The 19,213-nt window shown below is 26.3% G+C and overlaps 1 protein-coding gene across 2 annotated transcripts in view; it reads left to right on the top strand.

The window, feature by feature from the left end:
- The first annotated feature begins 2,114 nt into the window (after positions 1-2,114).
- Positions 2,115-19,213, top strand: part of LOC117169092 (DIS3-like exonuclease 2) — a 32,337-nt gene continuing 15,238 nt past the window's right edge. The window contains exons 1-4 of one of the 2 annotated variants that reach the window (XM_033355218.1): positions 2,115-2,867; positions 7,525-8,327; positions 11,611-11,872; positions 18,387-18,907. In XM_033355218.1, the coding sequence (XP_033211109.1) occupies positions 2,355-2,867; positions 7,525-8,327; positions 11,611-11,872; positions 18,387-18,907 (2,099 nt within the window). In that variant the 5' untranslated portion in view covers positions 2,115-2,354. The remainder of the gene's footprint in view (positions 2,868-7,524; positions 8,328-11,610; positions 11,873-18,386; positions 18,908-19,213) is intronic. The other variant, XM_033355219.1, reaches the window with a different exon arrangement.

Raw genomic sequence — 19,213 nt, 5'->3', positions numbered from 1 at the left:
TTTATTTATAAAAAAAGTTCTTAGGTTTAAAAAAACATTCAGTGAACTGAAAAAGTGAGGTCGGTAATATAGGTATTTAGCTGTGTCACATGCCCTTAAGCACTAGAAAATGGTAATGGAATTTACTTCACACGTAGAAGTTAAACACTTTTCATCTTTTTACATTCTCAGTTAGGGGTTAAATCTACTACGTCAAGATTATTTTTGGTAATGTTAACAAAATTCTATTGAAGGAGACTGGGAAAATATGGCGCTTCCGCAAAACACGTTTTTTATTATTGCTTGCGAGGAGCATGATAATTTCTGGAACGATTGTCTGCAATTTAAAATCCAATAGTACAAGTAATAGAGTTGCTACAGGTCTGATGGTTCCGGAAAATTAGGGAATGTCAGAGAAAACATAATAGAGTCCTAAAAATCGCATCTATTTAGTTGCAAATTAATCTGTGTTTGTTAAGAATTCAAATTATTTGCTTAAAAATCCTTTTCATTTCGCTGAATTCAACTATTTTTTGTATAAAATATTAAATTGCAGACAATCGTTCCAGAAGTTATCACGCTCATCGCAAACACTAATAAAAAACGTGTTTTGCGGGAGCTTAGGGAATAAAGTACAAATTAATCCGAGTTATAGACATTTCAAAATTATGTTATATTTATTCTTAAATGTCTTATTCACTGCGTTGGAAAATAAAAAATTCATTTTTGTAATTATGGTTTTTTATAGGTTCTTCAGGATATGTTTGTAATTACTCTTATTCAAATTATCAAGCAGAATATATTTTTCATAAAATAAAAAGATGGCTTAATGTGCATTGCATTAATGTTATTTTATAATTTTATTTTTATTTTTGAAATTTTCCTCATTGAGAACCTGCATTGCAGTGACGTCACGGCCAACCGAAGGCCAAATCTATTGTCGGGAAAAGTGAGCAAAAAAATTTCGAAGGGTTCAATATCATCGAAAGAGGTAACCGTTCTCGCCCCGCTCCCTTTGCTGCCATTAGGACTCATAATCAACGCTGCTTCCGATATCATAGCTTAAATTTTGAAATTTACTTGTTTAAAGCTTTAAAAGAGGCCCTAAATATTATTATTCTGGCCTCCAAATTGGAAAATGTATTGTATGAAAATGGAGGAACACTTACAAGAAGTTTCATCTCAAAAGCATCCCCTTAAACATATCAAATTGTACACTGAAGTTGAGCTCATTTTATACTGATAGTTTGTCATGCAAATGACTTGATCGTTTTTTTTTTTTTTTTTGTTAACAGGAACCTGCATTTGCCCCAGTACAAATCGTCTGATATATTTCCGACGTTTTTTCCAGGATAATTGAGATTTTATTTTATTTGTTCAGAAATAAAAGAATTGTGCAGCTAATCCAAACTCATAACGCAGCCGTTGACAATAGGTCCACAATAGATAGAACCTTTTTTGTGCACTATAAAATTATGAACATTTTTTCACATCACCATGTTCAACCTAAAATCAACAGTTCTCGAGTAATTTTAAAAAACATGTTATTGTTTAACACTTTCCAGAATTTCGGAACTTTGCCGGACTAAGGAACGGCAGATATCTTTCAATCGTTGATATTCATTGAACCCGCGGCACTCGAGATCTTAAATATTGAATATTATAATTAATAAAGTAGATTCTAAAATGTATAAGTTCCGCGTAACTTAGTGTAGTCGCCAAATCTAGTTGATAGCTAACATTAAGTGAAGTTAGATATATAATTTAGTTGTTAATAATAATAATAAATTAAAAAGTTAAATTAACTGTTGTGTGTGTGTCCCATGGATTAATGTGTAAAGTTTAGTGAATAAAGTTATTCATTTAAAATGACATATTTACCTTGTGAGATTCTTCATTTCATCGCCTGTGATTATTATAAGGATTCAAATAACCGCGGTAGTTGATTTTCAAATCAACGCCAGTCAACAGCGAACCTTATGACTAGAAAAGGAATCCACCAATCAAAGAATAATTCTTTATATTATTCGGTGGATCCGAAAGGTAGGACGTAAAAGCGTATTTGGAATCACGTGACCGCGCAGTATTTTCTCCACCAATAAGAGGCAAGGTGGAAAACAAAGTCGATGTTTACGTCAGAAGAAGTCAGCTGATCTGATTAGTTCTCCAATGTACCGTAACCCTAATTTCGCAAAAAAGAACACAAAATTCGGATGGTCAAGCAGGCAAAATTGATGAAAAAGGCAACACTAATTAACATGGATAATTTGACTTATTCCTCTTAATCGAGCCGTGTTCAGCTTTTCAAAAATCTTCAAAGTAAGCCAAATTAACTGATAGATAATTTGTTTACGTTCGCTTGCCTCTGTCAAAATATGTCTGATAATCTCCTCTCGAAGGCGAACAATTCGAAAGGTCGTCGTGGAGCGAGAGCAATAAAAAAGAATTCTGATCCGACTGTCAACGATGTTTCGCAAATTTTATCTTCTATGCTAAATTTGTCCATCAAACCTCAAACGAGACCTCCACGACGGCCAAAAGTTTCAAAAAATCATCATGAATTTCTCTGTAAAAATTCCGAAATTCACCAAATGGTCACAGACTCGAATGTGTTCGAAATATCCCCGAAGAGACTCAATAAATTGAAAAGGAAGGAAAACATTTGTGAAATTCAGGTTCAGGAAACTGTCTCTGTGCAAAATCGCGAAATCGTGTCAGTGCAAACTCAGGAAATTATCACAGTGAAAAATCAGGAAATCGTTTCAGTCGAGTCAAAGAAAAAAGTTTCTATACAAACTGAAGAAATCGAATCTGGAAACAGTGCCGAAGTTGTTTCAAATGAGACAAATTCTGAGCAGATTACACACAATGAAGATTCTCCTGAAGAGGTTAGTTTATTGGCTTTATCTTTAATTTTTTGTAAACTGCAACATAACATTGACTAACAATGATTCTTTGTTTGTAAAAGTAGCTTCAATAAATTACATCTGTTGAAAGTTCGTCTTTTCTTTTGTTTGAAATTAAGTTTTTTCAACTGAAAATTTATCATTTTTAGTTGAAAGTTCAAGTATCTGGTTGAAAATTCAAATTTCGGGTTGAAAATCCGTTCTTTTTTGGTTATGGTTGACATATCATATACTACATTTTTCGATTAGAATTCACCTTTTTTGGAATCATAATTTTATGACTTGGTTGAAATTTAAACTCCTGTGTTAAAATAATTTTTTCGATTAAAAATTCATCATTTTAATTGAAAATTAATATCTTTGGTTGATTATTAATTTTTTTACCTAAAATTTAACTATTCCATTTTTGGTTAAAAAATATATTTTTTATTTGAAAATTCGCTTTATTTAGTTAAAATTAATCTTCTTGGTTGAAAATTCGATTATTTGGTTACAAATTTAATTATTCTAGTTCGAGGCTCATAATTTTATTTGAAAATTCATCACTTTGTTTGATGATGTAAATATTATTTTGAAAATTAGTTTGTGTTTTGAAATGTACTATTCTATTAACTGCTTTTTATTAAATATTTTTAAAATATTGGTTGAAATATCAGTTTACTACATTTTTTAATCAGAATTAATCTTTTTTTGAATAAAAAATTAATTGCTTGGTTGAAAGTTAAACTCTTTTTTTTAGATTAACTTGTTCGATTGAAGATTTTTCATTTTAATTGTAAATACATGTATATCGTTTTAAAGTTGTCATTTTTGTTCGAAAATGACTCTTCTTCGAACAAAATTCTTCCTTTTTGGTTTAAAGTGCAAACTTTTGGGTCTTAATTAATCTGGTTTAATTCAGAATTCAAAAATTTGGTAGAAAATTAAATTATTCGTTTGACAATTGCATTTTTTGTTCAAATTCCTGTATTTTTGATTTAATAATTCAACCTTTTTATAGATCATTCATCCTTTTGGCTTTAAAATTCAACATTTTTGTTGAAAACTTATGTATCTTGTTAAAAAAATTGTGTTTTCAAGTAGTATATTAAATTTTTTGCTGGAAAATTCATCTTTTTTGTTTAAAATTAATCTTTTTTATTTGAAAATTCAACTAGTTAGATGAAAGTTAAACTGCTTGTTTAAAAATTAATATTTAAACAAAAAATCCAACTTCTTGGTTCAAATTTAACTAATCCATTTTCAAAAAATTAATCTTCTGGGTTAAAAAATCATCTTTTGGGCTGGACTCTATTGTTGAAAACTCATTTTTTAATGATTTATCATTTCAATTAAAAACTCATCTCTTTTTTTGACAATATAACTATTTTGTTGAAAATTCTCTTCTTTTTTGGTTGAGAATTAATTTATTCTACTATAAATGTAAGTATTCCGTTTTTTATTAAAAATGAACAGTAGGAAATGAAGTTTTTTTGTTAAAAATTCATATTTCTATTTAAATTCAATCCTTTGCTTAAAAACTAAACTATTTTTCTGAAAATTTAATTTAAAAAAACCATATCCTTGGGTTGAAAATGCAACCGTTTTGTATATAATTCGTCCTTTTGGCTTTAAAATTTTTAAAATTTGTTGAAAATTTCAGTTTTTTGGTAGAAAATTGATTATTTTGCTGAAAAATGTAACGATTTAGATAATAATTCATCTTTTTAGTTAAAGATTCAAGTATTTAGTTGAACTAGTTTTTTGCAAATTAATTTCTTTTTTAAGTTAACTTCTTTGGTTTCAATTTTTTTTTAATTAGTTTTTTTTTTAAAGAAAATATATTTTTTTGTTTAAACTTAAATCTTTGCTTAAAAATAAAACTATTTTTACGAAACTAATTTGTTCAAAATTATTTTTTTTCTGTAAATGAAACTATTAGAATTTAATATTACAATTTTTACTGTCAACGGTCAACCTTTTTTTACTGAAAATTCAACAATACGAGTTAAGTTTAAACTATTTGCTAAAATTTTGTTCTTTTTGGTTGTAAAATTAAGGTTTTTAAACTGAAAATGTAACTACTCCAGTTCATCATTTCGTTAAACTCGTATTCATTGGTAGAAAATTAATTTTCTTTGAAAATTCATATTTTTTGTTGAAAATTTAAGTATTCCAGTTAAATATTTATCATTTTAGTAAAAAAAATGCATCAGCTTGGATGAAAATAAAAGTATTTGTTTTATTATTAAAATTTTTGTTTAAAAATCATCGCTTTGATTTAAAATTCATCTATTTGAGTTGAATATTCAACATTTTGGTTGAAAACTCATCAATTCGAGAGTTTGTCAATGTCAATCCATTTTTTTACTGAAAATTTAAATATTCTATTTTTTTTCTGAAAAATTGATCATCTTGGAACCAAAATTTTAATATTTGTTTGAAATTTTTTTTCAGTTGACAATTCAACTATTTCGTTGAAAATTTCTGTATTTTGTTGAAAAATCGTATTTTTTTGGTGAAAAATTATCTATTCCAGTTGAAGATTCATAATTTTAGTTGAAAATTGATCAGTTCGGTTTAAAATTTCACTATTCCAGGTGCTGTAATATTCATAACTTTTTTTGAAAAATCATCAGTTTGGTTGAAAATTTTTTAACTGAAAATTTATATAACGACCTCATTTTTGTTTAAAAGATGATTTTTTGGTTGAAAATTTATCTATTTGATAGAAAAGTGGCATTTTTATTCGAATATTCAACTATTTATTTGAAAATTTGTCTTGTTCAGTTGATAATTCAACTATTTCGTAAAAAATTTATGTATCTTCTTGAAAAATCGTATTTTTTTGGAAGAAAATGATCTATTCCAGTTGAAGATTCATAATTTTAGTTAAAAATTGATCATTTCGGTTTAAAATTTCACTATTCCAGGTGCTGTAAATTCATAATTTTAGTTGAAAAATCATCAGTTTGATTTTTTTTCTGCATATGAAACTATTAGAATTTAATATTACATCATTTTAGTCAAAAGTTTATTCCGTTAGTAGAATAATAATTTTTTTACCGACAATTTAACTATTCCAGTTGAAACTTGAACTTTCTTTTTGAATTTTTATTTTAGATAATTAATGTTTTCATACTAAAAATGAAACTATTTCAGTTGAGTATTCCATCATTTTGGTTTTAAAAAATTCTTTTATTTTGGAGAATTAGTGTTTTCACATTGAAAATGAAACTATTCCAGTTGAATATTCCATCATTTTAGTTAAAAATGCATCTCTTTGGTAGATCATTAATTTTTTAAAATAAAAATTTAAGTATTCAATTTTTTGTGGAAGAAATATCTTTTTGTTCAAAAATTCGTCTTTTTGTTTTTGTAAAAATTAATCTTCGTGGTTGAAAAATCAACTATCTGGCTGAAGATTCTATTATTCTAGTTCTAAATTCATATTTTCATTTTAAAATTCATCACTTTGTTTGAAAATATGACTATTTTTTAAAAAATTATTATTTGTTTCAAAATGTAACTATTCTAATTAAAAATTCCATTAATTTAGTTGGGAATCCATGTATTTTGTTGAAAATTGGTCTTTTTTGGTTACCAATTTTTTACTGAAAATTCAACAATTCGAGTTGAAATTTGAACTTAAAAAAAATCATATCTTTGGTTTGAAAATTCAATCGTTTTGTATATAATTCGTCCTTTTGGCTTTAAAATTTTTTTAAATTTTGTTGAAAATTTCAGTTTTTTGGTACAACATTCATTATTTTGCTGAAAAATGTAACTATTTGGATAATAATTCATCTTTTTTAGTTAAAGATTCAAGTGTTTAAATGAAAGGTGAACTAGTTCTTTAAAAATTTATTTATTTTTTAAATTCACGTTGGTTTCAATTTTTTTTCATTCATTTTTTTTTTTGATAAAATATCATAGTTTTTGTTTGAATTTAAATCTTTGCTTAGAAATGAAATGATTTTTATCAAACTAATTTGTTTAAATAATAATTTTCAGTGGAAAATTGAATTTTTGAAACAAAATTCTTATTCTGTGTTGAAACGAAGAATTTTTTGAAAAGAATTAAAATTTGGATTTAAACGGGTAATTTCCAATTTTTAACTAATTCGGAGCTGGATTTAGAGTTTAAAATCGCTTAAAATGGTATAATTTAAAAAGTTTTTTATTTCATTGATTGATTATTCAATTTAGAAGATTGAAAATTATAACATGGATTTATACATTGGAAACTGCATCTAAATCTTTGAACTCTACAATTTATAAAAATTTAAAATATTCAATTTGGCAGTTTAACTGCATTTAATTTAAAATTCTTCAGTTAAAAAGTTTTACTAGCTTCCGTTTTATACGTGTATAAATTATATTAAAATATTATTATAAAGAATTATATTGAATATATAATAATTTTAAACTTCAATTTTCAAAGTTAAAATTTTAAGAGTATCACTTTGAGTGCTTTTATTTGCAGTTCAGTTTTTAATACTTCGAATAGAATAATTTTTATTTTTAGAGTTCAATTTTAAAAATTTCATTAGTACGTGAAAAATGTTTACAAAGCGGGAAAAAACCGGGAATTTTTTTCTTTGATTAAAACGACCTATTCTGGTATTCCGAAGTGGTTAAAATTTCCAATGTTTTTAAGCAGAAAAAGATTTCGTCGAGACAGAAGAAACGACAGAGATGGAGAAAAAAGAAAGGGTCAGAAAATCTAATTGAGGAGTCAACTAGCGTTGAAGTACAAGGCACAGAAAATGTATCTGGCGAAGTCGTGACCGTAAAGACCCTAGCGACAAAAACTTTTTCCAAATCCAAGGCAGAAGGTAAGTCAAAATCCGAGAAAAAGTCGAAAGATGATGGAAAGTCGTCAGGTAAAAAGTCTCGAGCGGAGAACGAAACAGAGGATCCGTCGAGTTCCGAGCAGGAGAAAAATAAAAAGTCTGAGAGGGACAAATTTCCTCCCTCGATACCAGTACAAGAAGCCCGGGAATTGTTGGAGAAGCAGCCGAAAGATAATCCCACCTATATCGAGGGAAATATTCGTATTAATATGAAATTCAGCAAACATGCTTACTTGTCAATGTCGGGAGGCGCTATGGATATTTTGATTATCGGTGCTCGCGACCGAAATAGAGCTTTAGAAGGAGATTTAGTCGTTGTTTGTATAAATCCCGAGGAGAAATGGTTCAAACATCCATCAGAAGAGGTGCAGAGAACGGGAGTGGTTGTCTCAATTCTGGAAAAAGTTCATCCAAGGAAAACAGTCGGATTTATTAAACAGCAGCAGAATGGCGTACTTTTTTATCCAAGGGATTCGAGGACGCCTTTGTTGAGAATCTTGAATCCTCAATTGTTACCACCTGCTTTTTCTCACAATCCGGACTCGTTTAAAGAAATTCTTTTCTTGGCTGACATTGTCTTTTGGAAAAAGCCTTTTTACGCTTTTGGGTGAGTTCTCAAAGAGATTATTTTTACTTTTCTCAAATTTGAATTACGTCAGCAGGACTTGGATTGGGATTGTTTGGGAATGAAATTTTTTTTTTTTTAGACTTAAAACCTTTTTTTTAAATAAGAAAAATTTGTTTCCAAAGGCAACATTTTTGAAGGAAAATTACGATTTTTTAGGTCGTTAACGCAGGTCAAGTTGAACTTTAACTTATATTTTAATCATTTTATTTTTTAAATTTTAAATAAATTTTTTCTGATAATTAAAATATTTACAGGTGTTGGAAATTAAATGTAATACTGTGTGTATATATAAATATTATATGAATATAAATTTTCTAATAAAGGGGTAGGGAGATAGAATAAAAAAAATTAATTTATTAATTAGAAATTTTATTTTAATATAAACAGTATTTCAATCGAAGACTATTAGTTTCTATTTGTTAAATGAATATAACCGTGAAATGTATTTTAAAGTTTAAAAATTTTCCTGAATTCTTAGACAAAGAGAATTTTTATAATAATATGATTAACATTTTAATATTACATTTTTTGCTTCCGTTGAAAATTTACCTATTTTGTTTAAAATTCGTTTTTTTAGTTGTAAATTAATTTTTGAAACTAAAATTTTGACTAGCTTCATGTTTTTTCAGCATAAAATTTTTTTTTATAAGCCAAAATAGAATTCGCTTTGATGTTACATTAGAAGTTTATCTTTTTTTAAATAAAATTTCAACTGTTTGGCTGAAAATTGACATTTTTTATATTAATAATTCAACTATTTATTTGAAAATTTGTTATTTGTTGAAAAGTTCGTCTTTTTATAGAAGATTCATCTTTATGGTTGAAAATTATTTTTTTTTTCACAAAAATTTCAACTATCCCAGTTGAAGATTTATTATTTCAGTTTAAAATTCATAAGTTTGGTTGAAAATTAATTTCTTCAACTGTTTAATTTTAATTAAAATTTAATCTTCCTAGTTCAAAACTTAACAATTCTAATGAACATTTGTCTGTTTTATAGAAAATTCAACTATAGTGTTAAAAATAAACATATTTTGTTCAAAAATCGATTTTTGTTTAAATCGATTTTTTTATATGAAATTATCTTTTTCTTTCAGAGCTAAGCTTCTTGTCTAAAACTTATTCTTGTTGGTTGAAAATTAAATTATTCCTGTTAAATATTCATCATTTTAGTTGAAAAATCATCTATTATGTTAAAAATAAAATTACTTGGTTAAAAGTTGAAGGCTTTTGTTAAAAATTATTATTTTGTGTTTAATTCATAATTTTAATTAAAAATTTATTTCTTGGGTTAAAAAATAAGCTATTTGATTAAAAAATACTTTTTTCTTTGAATGAAAAGAAATTTTTCCCCGAAAATTGAACTGTTTTGTTGAAAATTCGTTTTTTGTTGTTGTAAATTAATTTTTTAAACTAAAATTTTAACTAGTTCAGTTAAATATTCTACTGTTTTACTTGAAAATGAATTTCTTTGGTTGATAATTCATTTTCTCACTCTTTTATCAATTTTTATTTTTGTATTTAATGTGACGAAAAGTAAGGAAGTTTGAAAGTTGGTTTTTTAATTGTAAATCTTCTTCATGTATTTTCAGCATGAACAATTTTTTCATAAGAAAATAGATTTCGCTTTGATATTACATTATACATTTTTTACTTCAAAATGCAAGTATTTGTTCAAAAATTTATGTTTTTTGTTGAAAAGTTCATCTTTTTTTATAGAAGATTAATCTTTATGGTTGAAATTTTTTTTTCATAACAATTTTTAGTTAAAATTTCATCTTCCTAGTTCAAAACTCAACAATTTTAATGAACATTCGTCTTTTTTTAATAGAAAATTGAATTATAGTGTTAAAAATACACGCATTTTGTTAAAAAATCGATTTTTTAAATAGAAAATTATCTTTTTCTTTCAGAGATAATCTTCTTGTCTAAAAGTTATTCTTGTTGGTTGAAAATTCAATTATTCCAGTTAAATATTTATCATTTTAGTTGAAAAATCATCTTTTAGATTGGAAATAAAATTACAAATTATTATTATTATTTAAAAAATATTAATAAAAAATATTATTAAAAATAAAATTTAAAAAAATATTTAGATGTTGTGAAAAACTTTTAATAATATTTTTAATTTTAAAAAATTTGCAAAAACATGTAGCTTTTTCAAGATCTTGAAATAGAATTTCGAAGCATTTTAAGGATTTTTGAACTATTTAAAATTAAAATAATTTAACATAACATAATTCAGAATAATAACCAGAAATTGCAAACTTTAACAAATTCCGAGCTAGCACTGAACGTTTTCTAAAAGGTACAAAATTCTGAATTGGAACAGGAAATGTTAAAATTAAAATAAATTCCGAGCTGAAACAGGGAATTTTTTATTAGAATGAATAGATTCGAATTCTAAGTTGAAACGGGATATTTTTGAAAAAAAAATAAAAATTATTAATTAGAACAGGGAATTTCACAAAAATTCTAATTCTTTTTGGAAACGGAAAATTTTCAAAAAAGTATTAAAATTCCGGATTTGAAGAAGGAATTTTCAATTTTTAACAAATTCTGAGTTGGAACTGGAATTTATACAGGAGAATAGCAATTCTCAATGGCAAATTGAATTTTTCCAACAAAATTACTGTTCTGTGTTAAAACGAGTTATTTTCGAAAAAAATTAAATTATGAATTGGAATAGGGAATTTTTCCAACAAGTTCTAATTCTTGAAATTAGTTGAAATGGAAAAAATTCGAAAAGAATAAAAATTCTGGATTTAAACAGGGAATTTTTCGAAAATAATTAAAATTTTTGATTTAAATAGGAAATTTTCAATTTTTTTCAATTGATAAATGTTAAAAATTTGTAATTTGGCAGTTTAACTGCATTTATTTCTAAATTGTGCAGTTGAAAAGTGTGAGAAGCTGACATATTATACGTGCAAATTGTTGAGCATTTTAATACAAAATTGTTGAATGTAACAAATTTTAAACATCAATTTTCGAAATTGAAAATTCTGGGTTGTTTCACTTTGAGTGCTTTCATTTGCAGTTGAGTTCTTATTACTTCAAATGGAACAATTAGATTTAGTGTTCCATTTTTTAAATTTTATTGACCATGAAAAATGTTTGCGAACCGGGAAAAACCCGGGAAATGACCGGGAACTTTTTTCTTTGAAAAAAAAAACGGCCACCCTGTTAATGTAAATTTATTCTTTTATATTGTTTATAATTATTTATTAACTTAATAATTTAATCCTATATTTTTCAACAGGAAATTGATACAATCGGTTGGTTGTACTGGCGATTTGAGAGTTGAGACAAATGCTATATTGCTCGAAAATGATTTAGATATAAAACCATTTGATGATAGCTTATTGCGAGGGCTTCCACCTATTGGCTACATTCCAACTGCCATGGATTTGGAGGGAAGGGAAGATTGGAGAAGTAGTTGTATTTTCACAATTGACCCAGCTACTGCTGTCGATTTAGATGATGCAGTTTGCTGCAAACCTTTGGACAACGGCAATTACGAGGTTCGATTTTATTTACATATTTGATACATTTTTTACCGATTTTCGATTTTTATTTTGGAAAAATCCTTTATTCAATTCTAAAGAGACAAAATGCAAATTTTCAATAACTTTATTATTTAGACTTATTTGTTTTTATGATTATATAAATGTAATTTTCCTCGAATTCTTGATAACATTTAAAAACGTTTTTTTTTTTGAAGATTTCAAATATGTCAAATCGAAATTTCAACAAGCAAGTTAATTTTCAAACCAAATAGTTTGTTTTTCAATAAAAAAAAGATCAATTCTCTACGGAAAATCGATTGCATAATTGATATTTTTAAAAACAAAAATTTTAATTTTGAATAAAAAATAGTTGAACTTATCCAAAACGACGGATATTAATTGTTTTTTCCACTAATAAATATAAATTTGAATATATGGATTTTTAAGCAAATTGTTAAATTTTCAATCACATAAATGAATTCTCCAAGAAAAATGTAATATTTGATATTTGAACAAAAAAAGATTTTAAATTTATATAAAATACAGTTGAATTCATCCAAAAAGATGAATTTTCAACAAAATAATTAAATCGCCAACCAAAAAAGATTCATTTTCGACCAAACAATTTCATTTTCCCGAAAAATCTTAAGAAAAGTTTTTTTATCGGGATAACTTTCAAAATTCTTGAAAAGTTTCAACATTTTAAAGATATCGAAATCTTCAAAAATTTTTAGTTTTGAAGATTTGTATATAATTCAAAACCGTCCATATTTTAAAATTATTTTTATTACCCATTTAAAATGTCATTTTTCAAAATAAAAAATAATTAAAAATTTTCCCAGGAATTCTAAGACAATTTTTTATTCTCTTGAAACTTTTGAACATTTGTCAAAAGCTTCTATTTTCAAAATCTTCTAAAATCAACATTTTGTTTTACATTTTTTTAAATCTTCGAAACTTCTAATCTTTCTAAATATCTTTAAATTAGTTGAATTTTTCTTAATATTGTTTTAAAATACTGCAAAATAAAAAAAAATGTTTTAAGATCTTCAAGATTCTTTTTGACGATTTTGGGAATCTTTTGAAATGTTTAAATTTTTGTTTAAATATTGTTCTAAAATTAATTGTTCAAAAAAAAAAGATCAGAACATTTTCCTAGGAATCTTAAGAAAATTTGTTAAGTTATTTTTATACATTTTAGAATCCTCAAAAAGTTACATTTTATGTCGAAACCTTTAAAAATCTACAGTTAAAAAAAATTTTTAATCTTATCAAATTTTAATTTTTTTTTAAATTTTGTCAAAGCTGCTGAATATCTTTTAAAATAATTCAAAAATTTTCGTAAAATCTTTCAAACCTAAAAAAATGGTCTCAAAATCTTCTAGATTTTTTGTTTTCATTCTCAGAAATCAGTTTAAATGTCATTTTTCAACAACAAAAAAATAATTAAAAATTTTCCCGGGAATCTTAAGAAAATGTTGTATTAAATTACACTGTTTTGTTCTCTTCAAACATTTGAAAATCCTTTAAATGGTTCTTTTTCAAAGTCTTTAAAAATCCTTATTTTGTTTTACATTTTATTAATTCTTGAAAACAAATTTCGAATTTTTTCTAAAATTTTTTTAAAATTGTGCACAAAAAAAAGTTTATAATCTTCAAGATTCTTTTTCGACAATTTTGGGACTCTTTTAAAATATTTACAAATATTTTTAGATATTCTTTTAACATTAACTTTCTTAAATAAAAGATCAAATTTCTCCAGAAATCTTAAGAACATTTGTTAATTTTTTTTTATACCAGAACTTCTAAATATCTTTTGAATTTTTTCCTAAAATTGTTTGTAAAAGCTTTCCAAAATTAAAAAAAAAATGCCTCAAAATTCTTCTAGATATTTTTTGGACATTTTTAGAAATCAGTTGAAATTTAATTTTTCAAAATCCAAAATCATTAATAATTTTTTTCGGAATCTTAGAAGATTTTTTACTTTCTTCAAACCTTTCAAAATTCTTCAAAAGCTTATTTTTTCAAAATCTTCAAAATTCTACATTTTCTTTTACGTATTTTTAAATCTTAAAAAAAATCTATTTTTTTAAATTTTCAAGATTCTTTTTTGAAAATTTTGGGGGTCTTTTAAGATGTTTAGAAATATGTTTAGATATTCTACTAAAATTAATTTTCTTAATTAAAAAATCATAACATTTTTTAAAAATATTTTCAAATTTTCAATTCTTTTTGGGGGTTTGCTCAACTTTCTTAATTATGTTTTAAAGTGCTTCAAATTTTTCCTAAACATTTTTGTAAAGTCTTTCAAATTGCACAAAATTAGGTCAAAATTTTCCAGATTTTTGTTGTTGATATTTTTAAAAATCATGAAATTTTCTCATGAATCTTAAAACAAATTAGGAATAGCAATTCATAGTTCAAAATTGTTCATCTTCTCAAAATCTATAAACTTTAACCCTGGCCAGGGGTGGATCTTTTATATTTTATTTTTTAATATTTTAATAAAAATTCGAAAAGTATGGAAATTATATTAAAGCGACTAAAATAGCATTTAGTTTGATGAACTTCAAGAGTTCATTTTTTTCTAACTTTTTTTTTAGTTAAGTATCAATATTCACATTCGCCCTCTTTATCGACGTCTTTAAAATGATATTCTCGTCAGATATTGATCTTTTGTATTTGAAAAAATTAGAAAAATGTATAGAAAAAACGATATAATGTTAATATTTGTTCAATTACACATGATAAATATATGGCGAGAATATCATTTTAAAGACTTCAGAAAGGGAGACGAATTTAAATATTGATACTTAATTAAAAAAGAGTTTAAAAAACTGTTGAACGTCGTCCAAAAACGAAATGCTATTTTAGTCGCTTTAATACCATTTTCATACTTTTTTTTTAGAATTTTCGTTAAAATACACAAGATCTACATCTGGGATGGGGAATTTTTTATAGATTTCGAGAAGAGTAACAACATTGAACTATGAATTGATATTCCTAACTTGCTTTGTTTTCGGAAAAATTAGATTTTCAATCGGTAAAAATGATATTTCTTCAATTTTAGAGATAAAACCGAATTTTTCTCTTAAAAACGAACGTTTTTAAACAGAAAATGTTAGTCGATTTGTATGGAATGTTTCTCTATATTTGGAAAAATGAAAAATTGTGGAAATAAAAAAAAATTTTTAATTTCTTAAAAACACGTAGTACAATTTTTTCTTTCTTGGCTCAACAAACCGCGTACAACAGAAAAACTGGATGTACAATAGGGTGGTTCAAAATTTTTTTCTCGAATTTTTATGGGGAGACCTCAACAATTTATTCGAATCCACACAAAAATCAATTCATTTTTCAATTGTTTTTTGAAAAAAATGATATTTAAAGGTGCCGCAAGCCACTTAAGTTCCACACGTATTTCCCATAAGAAAAAAGACGTTTTTGTCAATCTTATTCAGAAACGTCAATATTATTTCAATCGATTTGAAACTCAACATTTCTCTCTCATAATTGCCCATAGAATAAGAATAAAATATCCCTTTTCAAATATCATCAACATAAGTCTGTTTTACAGGGTCCCAAAAAAAACCCCATAAGTGAAAAAATTAGTTTTGCTAGCTTTTGGCGCTAATTATGACTTTTTTTGCGGTCTTTTAATTCAAATTGTTTCTGGCACGAAAAAGACCATTTCATAATGATAACTAGATGTTCGCATACATTTTTTAAACAACTTATTATTGTTTTAGCCATTTTCTCATAGATTGGAGTTAGAAAGACGCGGTTTTTTTCAAAAAATTTCCACTTGTCCAATATTAAATTCGAGCTAGGTGATATTTCATCAATGTTAACAAGAGTGATTGTTTAAACAATTTATTATTATTGTTTGTAATATTATCTTAGAAAAATTCTACAAATTTGCAGATTAAAAAAAAGCACTTTTAGTCAAATTTTCAATTAAGATTAGTTATGTAATTAATTGGAGTCAAGAAAATGAATTTTTAAAACAATTTATTATTATTGTCATTAATATTATATTTGAATAATGCTAGAAAGTTGCTGTTTCTTCTGAAACTTCTGGCTTTTTGTTCAATTTTCAATTAAAGTTTATGACTATCTTCATCTATATGAATATCTGATAGTTACGGTTTTTCGGCAATTTTTACCTTTCTGTCCTTTTTCACTTAGTGACATAATGATTGATTTATTAAACCATATAAACAATTTAATATTATTAGGAATAGGTGGAAGGACTAGGTCTTTAAATGACTTGTAAACGTTTTTTTTTTTTAATTAGAACAAGCAAAAACAGGTTTTTAGACAATTGCTGCATTTCTGACAACTCACCGAAGTCTCTCATTAACTTATTCAAGGGAAAGTTGTATTCAATATGATCGGTGTCGAAAATTTGAATCATATTTTAAATATCTGTTTTATTTCAGAAAAATATATTCACAAAAAAGAAAGAGATTATTTAAAACTAGTTTTCTCTAATGTTTATTTATTAATTGTTAATAACTAAGCAGGCGAAGCAAAGTTAAAGATTTTATTAAAACACCTCATCTAAGAAAAGATAGTTATAAACAATATTAAATTGTTTACACAATCTTTTTGTTAACTTTCATTAATTATTATGTCATCAAGTGAAAAAGGACAGAAAGGTAAAAATTGCCGAAGAAACCGCAACTATCATACATCGCTACAGATAAAAATAGTTATAAACAATAATAATTCGTTTAAACAATTATTTTTGCTAAATCTAATTAATTATTAAGTCATGCTTAATGAATAATAGACAAACAGTTGAAAATTTCAGGAAAAAACCGCAACATTGTGCAAATTAAGCAAAGATAATAATATTAACAATGATAATAAATTGTTTAAACAATTATTTTTGTTAACATGAATTCATTATTACTTCACTCCTATTGAAAATTGGACAAAAAGCCAGAAATTTCAGAAAAAACCGCCTCTTTCTAGCATTATTCAAATATAATAATAATAATAATAATAATAATAATAATAATAATAATTTGTTTAAACAATGAATTTCCTTGACTCTAATTAATTACATAACTAATCTTAATTGAAAATTCGACTAAAAGTGCATTTCTTTAAACTGAAATTTTGTAGGTCTTTTATGTGCCAGAAACAATTTGCATTAAAAAAAACCCCGCAAAAAAGGCATAATTAGCGCAAAAAGCTCGCAAAACCAATTTTTTCACTTATGGGGTTTTTTGGGATCCTGTAAAACAGACTAATGGTGTTTATATTTAAAAAGCGATATTTTATTCGTATTCTATGGCTACTTGTGAAGAGAAATGTTGAGTTTCAACTCGATTGCAATAATATTGAGAATTCTGAATAAGATTGATACAAAGGTCTTTTTTCTTATGAGAAATACACTGTAAAAAAAAATCTATTGAATTTTACATCTCTGATGGATGTAAATAAAAGGACCCTCGTGTATCGGAATAATTTTACGAAAAATTGTAATAATCCATCGAGCGATAAATTTTACAATTGAATCTGTTGTGATATTTCAATTCGGCCCATAATTTTAAACTCGAAAATGTCAAATTCATTAGATGAAAGAATAAAATAAAATTTATTTGGGCGACAAGTTTCGAACACTCGAAGCTCAAACTTCGTATAAAATTTCATGGAGATTGAAGAAACACAAGCAGGACACGTTATCATCTACCTAAAACACATGAGATATAATGGGTATTTTTTTATGTTTAAATATTCCATAACAGAAATATGAAATATACCTTTTGAATAACCACATTTTTCCGTTCTAATAGCAGAAAATGTAAAAGGAAAAATAGGAATAGCTCGAATTTTATCTATTTTTGTGTGGAAACTGTCAAAAAAGTTGAACATATCTGTCAATTTCTCGAAAATTAGAGAATGAAGGCATCGATAAACAATGAAAACGAGTTTCCGCCAGGGTAAAATTAAAAATCTCGATGTAATTTTCAATCACAGAAAAGTGATTTTATCGACTCATGGGATTTTTACACGCTGCGATTGAATTTTCCCTCCTGAACGTAAAGTTCGTACGACAGAATGTGTAATTTTATTTTTATCGAGTGTTTAATATTACACTGCTATTCGAGGGTCCTTTTATTTACATCGCTAGAGGATGTAATTTCACACACTTTTGTAAAATCGCACAGTGATGTGTGTGATATTTACACTAATATTTTTTTACAGTGTACGTGTGAAACTTCATAGGGTTTGCGGCACCCCTAAATATTATTTTTTTCAAAAAACAATACAAAAGAATGCATTGATTTTTGTGTGGATTCATACAAATGTTTGGGATATCCCCATAAAATTTTTTTTCAAAATTCCAATGCATTTTTGGACCACCCTAATGTGCAAGTACTTTCGGGCTGAACTTAATCAAGGCTAGTCGTGGCATAGAGATATAGTTTTCAAATAATCTTAAGAAATGGAAATTTTTTACACGATTTTACTTGCTTTGAATCAAATGCTGAAAATTTATTTATTTTTTTTGCAGGTCAGCGTTCATATTTCCGATGTAACTCACTACTTGGAAGCCTTTACGCCCCTGGATAAACGAGTAGCTGATCGAGCAACCACTGTCTACCTCGTTGACAATGTTTATCACATGCTTCCAAAACAACTCTACCAAGTTTCCTCTCTCCTCCCAGGCGAGGACAAATTAGCCTTCTCCGTTATTTGGGAAATGACGCCAACGGCCGAGGTAATTAGCCACCGATTTGCCAAGACTGTGATCAATTCCTGCTGTCAAATGGCCTACGGTCAAGCACAGGCCATGATAGAAAATCCGACGCATGATTGGTCCACTGATCCCACTCTGAACATCAAGGGACACTTTGTCGGCTCTCAATTATCCACGATGGTCAACAATTTGTTTAAATTGTCCTCGCAAATGCGAGAGAGGAGATTTGCCACCGGAGCTTTGCGGATAGATCAGCCCAAATTGTACATTAGTCTCGACAGAGAAACGGGGATTCCGATCTCGTGTTCCATTGAGGAGCAAAAAGAAAGCAACAAGTAAGTTTTTATTTTTTTTCACATATAAATTCAGTCAATTTTGAGATTTAGGGTGTCTATCCTACCTGAAAAACATTTTTTGGTTACAAATTTATAATTTGGGTTAGAGTTTAGAGAATTTTTCAGACCGCGTGCTTTTTTTAAAAATTGAAATATAAAATTGAATAAGAATAACGCTTCATTTGAAAAAGTAGACTTATATTACTGTAATTAACTATTTTGTTGTAATTTCTTCTTTGTTGGTAGAAATTGATCTCCTTGATTGAAAATATTGAATATTGATACTTGATTAAAAAAGAGTTGAAA

Source organism: Belonocnema kinseyi, chromosome 3 (genome assembly GCF_010883055.1).
Source record: "Belonocnema kinseyi isolate 2016_QV_RU_SX_M_011 chromosome 3, B_treatae_v1, whole genome shotgun sequence".
NCBI lineage: Eukaryota > Metazoa > Arthropoda > Insecta > Hymenoptera > Cynipidae > Belonocnema > Belonocnema kinseyi.
This window is presented reverse-complemented; position numbering and strand designations above follow the sequence as displayed.